The sequence below is a fragment of the Humulus lupulus genome, chromosome 7 (assembly GCF_963169125.1).
Source record: "Humulus lupulus chromosome 7, drHumLupu1.1, whole genome shotgun sequence".
NCBI lineage: Eukaryota > Viridiplantae > Streptophyta > Magnoliopsida > Rosales > Cannabaceae > Humulus > Humulus lupulus.
In genome coordinates, this window is record NC_084799.1 from 6,998,836 (window position 1) to 7,010,123 (window position 11,288).

The 11,288-nt window shown below is 32.9% G+C and overlaps 1 protein-coding gene across 1 annotated transcript; it reads right to left on the minus strand.

Moving 5' to 3' along the window:
- Positions 1–9,377: 9,377 nt before the first annotated feature.
- LOC133789395 (uncharacterized) lies at positions 9,378–10,750 on the minus strand. The gene is made up of 2 exons (XM_062227239.1): positions 9,934–10,750; positions 9,378–9,850 (listed from the first exon to the last, which is right to left on the minus strand). Exons 1-2 carry the CDS (start codon positions 10,194–10,196, stop codon positions 9,787–9,789), a joined length of 327 nt encoding a protein of 108 aa, XP_062083223.1. The 5' UTR covers positions 10,197–10,750; the 3' UTR covers positions 9,378–9,786.
- Positions 10,751–11,288: the final 538 nt, after the last annotated feature.

The following is an 11,288-nucleotide window of genomic DNA, read 5'->3' on the forward strand; positions in this document are numbered from 1 at the left end:
TTTCTAAAACAAATGTTAATTAGAGTTCTTTTTAATTAGGTTATGAGATTATAATATTTTTAGATATATATAGAGTCAATAATGCAAACATTTTTTTTTGAAGGACAATAATATAAATAATTTAGCTAATTTAATAATAATAATAAATTCAATTAAATTGACCAAATATAATTATTAAATATCTTTTCCTTTTCATATTTTGAAGGAATGTTAGTTTTCATTTTACCTAATACTACTAGACAACTACGGAAAAAAAATAATGTCTATAAAAATTTATAATAGCCATAAAAAATATATCAGACATATTTCTTCAACACTTTCTTCACTTTCCCACCTCCATTCTTCTTTTCTACCAAAATAAATGTACGCAACATATTGTTCATATACAGATAAGAGAAACTTTAGATAAACAAATGATAATTCAGTTTTATAGGTTACAGACCATAAAAGTCTCTACTCTCTAATAACATAGTTTAAATTTTAAATAATAAAGTAAAAATACATACGTAATTTTTTATATTCAAATGGGAGATATTATATGCTAAAAAAAAAAGAAGATTTTTCAAAAAAAAATTATTATATCTTTTATTTTGTAGTTAAATTTGAGAAAAATCTTGTGATTTTATCTATCTTATTATTATATCGATGATTTTTTTTATTTTCTTTATTTGTAATAAATACAATTTTAAAAGGTGTGAAAAGAAATTTTAAACTCTAAAAATTTAGTGAGATTTATTATTATTATTATTATTATCTCTTAGCTAAATACACACAATCTCAAATACTTAAAAAAAATTCAAAATTTTTTACTTTAAATTTAAATATTTGATCATAGTCCTATTCCTATATATTTGGATTCCAAGTACCGAAAGTTAACTCTAAATATAAAAGTTGTCATCATATCTCACAAGTTTCCAAAACTACGTACTCTTCTTCTTCTTCTTTACACAAGTGTTGACATTCAATTGATTTAGAAGAGAGTAAAGATGTCATCCAATAGTTCTACTGTTTCCAATAGTGTTCCACAGTCCACTGATTCTCAACAAACTACTCCATCTGATCCACAGGTTAACAATTATATTATTATTATTATTCTTTTTTATTTTTTTCTGTGTTAATTGTTTATTGCTTTTTATTCTATATAGAATGCGGAAGAGGAAACCAATATCAACAATAATGTTATTTTCCACAAGAATAAGATCTTTGTTGGAGGTCTTCCCCACCAAATTGAGGTAATATAACTAAAATCATATTTTAGCACATATGGTGAAGTGATGCACACCAAAATTATGCGTGATGTATCAAGTGGAAGAGGCAGGGGTTTCAGATTCATTACCTTTCACGAGGAAGAAGTTGTGGAAAATGTATTAAAAACCACATTTCATAACCTCAAGAACAAATGCGTGGAGGTTAAAAGGGCCACCGTGGAGCAAACTCATGTTGCAGAACCCAAAATCTATAGAAACAACAATTACTCCACATTCAACAGCGACAGCAGCAGCAACAACAACAACTACTACAACACATTCAATAACAACAATAGCACGTACTGCTACGACTATAGGCATTCCATCTATAATCTACACCCAGTTATGCCTATAAACCCCACTCCTTTCATGTACCCCAATAACTTATTCCCATATCCTCAGCCCCTGTACTACCTGATTTACCCAAATCCACCTCCATACATACATGATGAACATGGACAAAAAGTTTTTTTTTATCAAGGCCACAATTAGATTAAATTTTTTATTTAATTAGGATTTTAGTAATCTATGCTAGTTGTGTATATATATATATGTACTAAAATCCAAATAAGTTTACTATAATATTTTGGATAAAAGTGAGTGAAACCTTTCCAAATTTTTTGCTAACTTCCAAAGAAGTTCTGTCAAGGATAAATATAACACCAGGTTGTGGTTTAAACCTTGATTGTTGAGGTAGAATTCTATCATCATCTTCTTATTCTTCTTTTTTGTCATAAGATTTCTTCATCTTATTATCCTTGATAGCATAAGTTCGTACCATTGTAATTCTTCTCTGTTTATTATTTTTTTTATAAAAGCTTAAGACATTACATATAACAATGCAAAATCTATAGTTTTCTCTGTTGAAGCAAAATCTATATGTTTTTGTTTGGCCTCTTTTAATAGTTTCTTAGTCAACAATCCAATTATAAACTAAATAAATAAAATTGGTAACTACCTAAACATTATTATCAATCGATTTAAATTAAGATATTTACCTAATTAGAAAATAAATTAATTTCCTGATCTCATTACTCGAATCTAATGAAGAGAAAACACCATAAAATATATATATATATATAGATATATCATCAAACTAAAAAAACTGCAAATTACGTTCACCTTTTTTTACTTTGCAAAGAAAAAGCTCTCTAGTCTCTTCTAAACCCTAATGAATATTAGGTGGAAAAAAGACTAGTTCTTGAAATTAAGAACAATATGAGAAGAATATAATTACGAAGATAAATGACAACATAATTATTGTTTTCTTTCGTTTATTTTGATCAATGACAAAATGCACGGGCCATCAAGAATGCAATATGTTGGGTTTTATGTCCTTATAAGACCACATTTCTTATGTAATTCATTCATTATCAATAAAGTAGTAGAAATCATTTTGTTCAATCAAATTGAGCATTTTGTCTTATGATTAAATCGGTACACTGGATTTTTATTGATTGGGTAATTTACGATAATATCTACTTACACATCTAGTGTGATGTCATATCGAGGACATTGACTAAGTAGATAAGATCGGATGTATTTTGTTACATTGGACTGGACTGATATTGATTATTGACTATAAGTAAGTATCGTTATTATCTAATCTAATCATATCACAACGTTGACCATGAGTCAATTCAATCTTAATTTTGAATGATTAATATTCTACTAATTGTATTATTCAAGTCTTTTGATTTGTTCGTTACCAGCTTACCCTACGGACTAACTCATACTTACATATTGAAGATTTTGTAGTATAATTGAGTGGGAGTGTTTATCATAGATATGAAATCTATAGCTTTTGTTTAAAAAGTGAAATGATGATTTCCTTATAGCTTGGTTCAAGTGTTAAATGATAGATACTCTTTTCTGTAATTAAATTTACGGAAATATCATTTACAAGGAACTTAATGGGAGTTAAGGATAAAATACCAATGAGGGGTAAAACGGTAATATGTACCCATCTCATTAGTAGATCATCTATAGAGGATTGAATGACGGTTATGGTTATAACAATGGATAACATATTTACATTTGGTGTAAAACGTTCTATGAATTCAAGAGTGCAATTCTGAGTTTATAGTGAAAGCCAAATCAAGCAAAGAGTTGTTTACCTATTTCACTTTGCTCAAATCATCATAATAACTTAAAAAAACTCTAGTCGCTCCTAGGATGATTTTAAATATTTAAAATTAATTAATATTCGTAATCGTAAGTAAGAATCAATATTGATGCAAACCTAAAACAAAAGTTAACATGTACAACAAATAATGAACTAAATTGATAATATATATATGTGTGAGGGCACTCTTAATGGTTACTAACTATTGATGATTACTTTAATATTAACCATTAGATTAAGATTAATAAATTTTGATTTTTTTTATTTTTTGAAAAAGCTACCTGATTACATGGTGGTCATATATTTATAAAATTAAAGAATTAAAAAAAAATCTTATTTAAGCATTATATATGAAAAGAAATTAATGTGAAAAAAATATTTACTAGCAAGTCACTATGTTGCCACATAGTTTGTACCTACTAACCATTGAGAAGTCTTCCATATATATATATTCATATAAGTTTTAACTAAATGTGGCATTTAGCAAATTCAATCATGAACATAAAATACTAAAATTTATAGTAAAAATCAAACCATTCAGTAATAATATTTTATATTACAGAGAATATCACATATTTCATAATACAATATTAATTAATGCAAAGTAATATGGTGAGAATATATTAATTGTTGGGTTGTAGTGGTAATTAAAAAAAACAAGTACACTTGATCATCACATAGGGGTATTGAAGACCTTAGCGGAATCAATTGGAAATATAAATGTAATGTTCATATTAATTAAATGAATGTAATAATGTTTGATATATAAGAAAGATAATGATGAATCAAAAATAAAAACATGTGGTCTCTTGAAATTAAAAATAAAGAAACTCTATATCAACCCAACCAAGAACAAAGGACCCAAAATAACCCAGATGTTAGGATGAAAGCCTTGAAATCTTAAATTTCTACAGAAACACAAAATCAAAGTGCGAAGAAGAACCCAATCCAAACAACTAACAAAGTAAAAGAGAACAAACCACTAAAGAGGGATGAGAGGGATATATGACAGAGCCTGCGTGGGTAGTTGTGGAGCTTTAGAGAGGAGAGGGTGAAAGAGAAGTGACGAGAAAGCAATATAGATGGAGGAGAATAATGAGAGTTATTAGGGTTATTAGGGTTTTATTATTATTGTTTTATATTTTTTAAATATATAAATTTCAACAAAAGTATATAAATATTAAATTATAATAAAACTTTTCTATTTATGAGTTTATTTGGTCTTTTTACTATGTCGTGTATTTGGGCTTTTTACCATGTCGTGCATTTGGACTCATCTATTCGTGCTTTTGTGTCGTGCCTCCGGACTCTGGGCTTGTGGCCTGTGCAAGGTGCCGCCGAGGGAGAACGTGGATTTTCGAAAACAAATGTTAATTAGAGTTCTTTTAAATTAGGTTATGAGATTATAATATTTTTAGATATTTATAGAGTCAATAATATGCAAACATTTTTTTTTTGAAGGACAATAAATGGAAACAATTTAGCTAATTTAATAATAATAAAATCAATTAAATTGACCAAATATAATTATAAAATATCTTTTCCTTTTCATATTTTTAAGGAAAGTTAGTTTTCATTTTACCTATTATTACGAAAAAAAAATGTCTATAAAAATTTATAGTAGCCATAAAAAATATATCAGACAATATTGATATATTTCTTCAACACTTTCTTCACTTTCCCACCTCCATTCTTCTCTTCTACCAATATAAACGTACGCAACATATTGTTCATAAGATAAACAAATGATAATTTAGTTTTATAGGTTAAGGACCATAAAAGTCTCTACTCTAATAACCTAATTTAAAATTTAAATAATAAAGTAAAAATTAATCTTACAATTTTATCTTTCTTACTATTATATCGGTGATTTTTTATTTTCTTTATTTGTAATAAATACAAATTGAAAAGGTGTGAAAATAAATTTTAAACTCTAAAAATTTAGTGAGATTTATTATTATTATTATTATTATTATTATTATTATCTCTTAGCTAAATACACATAATCTCAAATACAAAAAAAATCAAAATTTTTTACTTTAAATTTAAATATTTGATCATAGTCCTATTCCTATTTGGATTCTATGTACCGAAAGTTAACTCTAAATATAAAAGTTGACATCATATCTCACAAGTTTCCAAAACTACGTACTCTTCTTCTTCTTCTTTACACAAGTGTTGAAATTCAATTGATTTGGAAGAGAGTAAAGATGTCATCCAATAGTTTTACTGTTTCCAATAGTGTTCCATAGTCCACTGATTCTCAACAAACTACTCCCCCTGATCCACAGGTTAATTCCACTGGTAATCCACAGGTTAGTAATTATGGTATTAGTATTAGCACTGTTATTATTATTATTATTATTAATTTTTTTTTATTTGTGTTAATTGTTTAGGGAAATTTGATTAATCATGCTTACATTAGCTTAATAATTAAAATTTGAACCAAAGTTAACCACCATATGATATCAATGCTCATCTTTCATTTAATACCAAAAATACCCCTCTCATAACACCTTTCCTCTCTATTCTCCCTCTTCCTCTCTACCTCTCTTCACCATACATTCTCTCTCACTCTCTCTTCACCATACGTTTTACACACAAGATTTTTATACTAAAATCTTGAAAGAAAGATACACATTCGGACATTGTGGATTGTTTGAGGAGAAACACCAAGCTTTGTGTTATTTTTGCTCATAGTGAAGAGATTAAATGGGTAAGTGATTTTCTTTGATTCTTGTTGTTGTTGGTTGCTTTTATGATTCATAATGCTGTTTAGATGTTGGATCTGTAGTTTGTTGGTATTTTTTGCTGTTTTTTTGGGTGAAAATCGTGTTATGTGAAAATCTGCGTTTTCTTGGGTTCCCTGAGTTTTTTTCTAAATGCCCGATAGTGTCCGATAGAGACCCGATACAGGCACGATAGTTGTTGAGTTGCAAGGTTAGGGATGAAGGTCCGATGGCAACCCAATGGTTGCCCGATAGTTTGGTTACCCGATGGTTATAAAGGTACGATGGCTACCCGATGGTTGCCCCGATTATTATTTTAAATCTATACACCCTTTTAAGTACGATAATGGATCGATAGTAGTCCGATATATTCCCGATTGTTATTATTAAGTTACTGCGGACCTAATAGTACGATGGTACTCGATGTTACCCGATACTTGCCCGATATTAGTGTTTTAAGTGATCAAAAACATAAATAAAACTTTGCCCGATACCGCCCGATATGGCCCGATACTGGTACGATGCCAAAACATTTGAACTAAATTTCGACATTTTGTTGCCATTTACTGATTTTTTTTCTTTGTACATGATAGGGTCAACTTTGTTTGCGTACTTAATGTATAATGGTGTTTGGGAGCGTGAAGGTAGAGATTGGGTTTTTAATGGAGCCGAAAATTTAACGTTCGAGTTTGAGAAGGACATAACTTACTCACAACTTGTTGAACTTCTGTACTCAGAGCTGGAGGTTGACAAAGTGCAGTATGACCTGAAATTAGAAGTGAATTATAAGTACATGAAAGGGTTAATGTATCGGCCTGAACTTATAAGGAATGACAAGGGTGTAAGCTTATATTTGTCAATGCTTTTGAAGAAGCCAGATGAATTTGTTCCCCTTTTTGTGACTTTGGTGGAGAAGAATATCATTGCTGATCGTAATCCTCCACCAAGTACTGTTAAGGATACTCGTAGTGAGGTTGGGACTTATGTTCCAGAAACAAATCCGGAGGTGCTGGTAGCCACTGCTATACCTGAATCAAACCCTTTCATACCAACAGTTGACCATGTAGCATAGATGCCATTTCATGATGATTTTCCTGATTGTCCTGACCCTGAAAATGATTTTGAGGGCAATGACGACCAAGAAACAGAGGTCCGTTCTCAAGCTTTGAGCCTGAGTCCACTGTCGTACCAAATACCGAGGCAAACAACATGTAGAAGTAGACCCCGTAGAGAAGATCGCCAAACACCTGGTACTAGTAGTAGTCGTCCAGACGGAACAAATGATGCTAGAGAATTTAGTGATCCACTCTCTTCTTCGACATATTATAGTAAATTCAAAGCTCAGATGTTTACAAGAGAAGACATTGAGGATAATAGTCACTATATATCTATGGGTGGCACATCGGGCGGGGAGATTCATTTAGGAAAGTTTTTCAGAGACAAGGAACATTTAAAGAAGGTTGCTGGCTTGTTTGCAATGAAGAAGGGATTCGACTTTATAGTTAAGAAGTCTGGTAATGATGTTTGGTATATTACATGCAAGGATCCTGATTGTGGGTGGAGGTTAAGAGGGAAGAAAAAGCAACTTTCTAACATGTTCGAGGTGACAGCATTTGAAAATGTACACACATGTTCCCTCGATGTTCGAAAAAAAGATAACCGTCAAGCATCACCTTTGGTAGTTGCCGAACTGATCAAGGATAAATTCTCAGTTAACGGTTCAGATTATTTAGCCTCCAAAATAAGAGAAGATATGAAGAATTCTTTCGGGATCGAAATGAGTTATGAGAAGGCTTGGAGATGCAGAGAGAAAGCACTCCACATAGTTAGGGGTACGCCTGAAGCTTCATATTCGAAGTTACCTGGGTACTTGCACATGCTGCAGTTGAACAATCCCGATTCCATTACTGATTTCAAGGTAGACGAGGGTCGCTTCAAGTATTGCTTTTTTTCTCTGGGTGCTTGTAGGTGGGGATTCAAGTTTTGTCGACCTGTTATATGTATTGATGGGTCCTTCTTGAAAACTAGGTATGGTGGCCAAATGTTGTGTGCCGTGGCATTGGATTCAGACAGCCACATATTTCCGATTGCTTTCGCAATAGTTGACAGTGAGAACCACGACTCTTGGACCTATTTCATGAGGAAGTTGAAACAAGCGATTGGTGATGTTGAGAACTTAGCATTCGTATCGGATAGGCATCAAAGCATTGTTCGTGCTTTGGAACTTGTCTTCCCTGATGCACCCCATGGCGCATGCTACCACCACATTATTATGAACGTGGCTAGCAAGTTCAAGACTGATTGCTTCACGGATCATATTTACAGTTGTGCATACTCGTATAAGAAGACAGATTTTGAAAGAGAATTTGAGAAGATAAAAGTAATGGATGTTCGAGTTGCACTATATCTTGAGGGCATTGGATTTGAAAGATGGGTTCGTGCGTACTTTCCAGGGGACCGTTACAATGTAATGACAAGTAATTGGGTTGAAAGTTTCAACAGCAAAACTAAGGACGCAAGAGCCTTCCCGATCACTGCTTTTGTTGAATTCATCAGGTTTACTATTCAAACATGGTTTGCTACTCGAAAGGAAAACGCTGAAAAGTGTAGCACGACTCTATCACCAGTTATGGAGGGGGACTTGTCATGTCAATTTGAGAAATCTCGGTTCTTAAGCGTCGACAGAGCTGGACCTTATACATTTAATGTCCACCCCGGAGGAACAGTTCAGAGCGGTGGTATAGTTGATTTGGAGGCACGACAATGCAGTTGCGGCCTATTCCAAATCATGAAGATTCCTTGTCCACATGCATGTGCTGCTGCTCAAGAACGAAATATTAGCATGTACGCATTGTGCTCTCAATATTACACAAGAGAGAGTTGGAAGAGCACATATGAGGGGACAATTATGCCAGTTGGTGATGAGGATGATTGGGAATTGCCTGAAGACATTAAGAACATCCAAGTTGGAGTACCGATTGAGAAGAAACCTGTAGGCCGACCGAAGAAGCAAAAGGTCGGACGAATTAGGAAAAATCGATATCCTTCTAATGGAGACAAGGTTGTGATACAACGATGTTGTAGCAAGTGTGGTGGTAAAGGGCACAACAAAGCGTCTTGCAAGTACCGAGGTTAACTTGTTTTGTTTGTATTCTAGTTGACCTATTATGTTTTATTTCTGCTTGAACTAGTAATATTTGTTATGTGCTGGATTTTGCAAGTTTTTTTCTGTTTTTTTCTCCATTATGAAACTCTTAAATATGTAATAATCCAGTGTTGGTTCGATAGTGCACGATGCCGGTACGACAATGCACGATATTGTTTGTTGTATGATTATTTAAATGTATCTTACAATATGGTACGACGTTGCTCGATGTAGTACGATAGTTAATGTACGACATTAGGGTACGATAATGTACGATATTGGTCCGATAATGGTACGATGGTATGGTTTCAGTACAGTTCGTGAAATTTGTGAGGCATGTGAGGGTACGATAGAGTACGATAGTGATCGACGATAGTACGATGCAAAGATTAAGCACATTAAAATGTAGTAATTACAAAAAGAGCAATCAAAAAAATTATACAATTCAAAAAAATTAAGACCGTTCAACATAAGTTTTGGTAGAATAAGTCTACACACCACATTTGCCTAAAAAGTTTCATATTATTGTCAGTTACATTATCAAAATGGTAGTTGTAGAAGCTTATGTTCAATATGCTCAATTACGTAACATCCGCAATCGCCACTGCATTAGAAAATAAACAATAATTTAATAAAGTTTTGTAATTAAGAAATAATAATTAATATGTGATATTTAATAAAGTTCACCTGGATTTTGTTTGCGGTACGAATTCACGTGGAATGAGTTTCCAATCGAAGGGTCTGACCTGACTCTCTGATGCTGTCAACTGAGGCGCGAGTATAACGTCATGGTTCTCAAATAAACCGGACTGTCGCAAGACCGACGGGAAAATGGTACACCAGTCAACCATCAAGCTGATCAAATCGTTTTCGGAAATTGATCCAATACTGGAGTCAAAGATGTTGAGCATCCACCCATTCAGGTCTGCCTCTACAGCTACCCAATGCATTTGGTCTTTCAAGAAGAGGGCAAAATAAATGAACTCCTTATTCTGCCAACTCGGTAAGAACTGGACTGCATCACCCTAACCAGGTCCAATATACTGTCATCCCAACTAAATCTAGAGTAGTCAGAACCTGGAAAAGCGTCCCACCGACCCTTCAATGATTCGGGAAAAATTGTAGGCATAACAACACATTTCTGAGGGTACACGTTAGGATAAAATTCTAGACGCCTCCTCATGAGATGGAATGCTGCATCTAAATGCTACATTAAAGGAAAATTAAGTCAGTAACCACATTATCGTACCAAAATAAATAAACAAAAAACTATCAGACATGAATATAGTAACTATCGTACCCCAATCGTACCATTATCGTACCCCAATCGTACATGAATATAGTAACAATAAAACCTTCTATCGTACCCATATCGTGCTAATGTCGTACCATCATCGTACCTTTATGGCAAAAACTAGTATTATACACCATCGTACCCACTAGCGTCCCTGAATCGTACCATCGTCGTACATTATCGTACTACCATCGTACCTATATCGTCCCACTACAAATTCTAAAATTACGATGGTAATAGTAACTACTTAACAAATTATATCGTACCACTATCGTGCTAATGTCGTACCACCATCGTACCATTGACATATACACAGTTTATAATTTGACACTTATAATTATCGTACTACCATCGTACAGAAATCGTACCTATATCGTACCACTACATATAGAAACATTTAAATAAATTTTCAACATTATTTAATTATGAAGTTATAGAAAACTTACAGAGTCAGAAAGCCATGTCCTCGGAGTATGCAGTTTCAGGAACCAAGCAGCATCGTGTGTCCCTGAGAAGCATTCCCTCGGATATTTATTCCCAATGGTGCCAAGCAACCACTTGTGAAAGGTCATAAGTAATTTACCATCAACAACCCTCAATGGATCCACATTCACTGCTGTCTTCGATTTCTTATTCCTTTTCCTCATTGCAGTGTACTCATCGAACCACCTAGGCCTCTTTCTTTCTCTCCTCTTCTCCGGTGCTGGTGGAGCTATGTTTAAGAATTGTACTTCAGAATCTTCAGTAT

Excerpts from the sequence above, each read along its gene's own strand:
- LOC133789395 (XM_062227239.1), bottom strand. The coding sequence starts at position 10,196 with ATGCATTGGGTAGCTGTAGAGGCAGACCTGAATGGGTGGATGCTCAAC. Across the intron at positions 9,851-9,933 it reads GTACCGCAAACAAAATCCAG|TGGCGATTGCGGATGTTACG; the intron begins GTGAACTTTATT and ends TTTCTAATGCAG.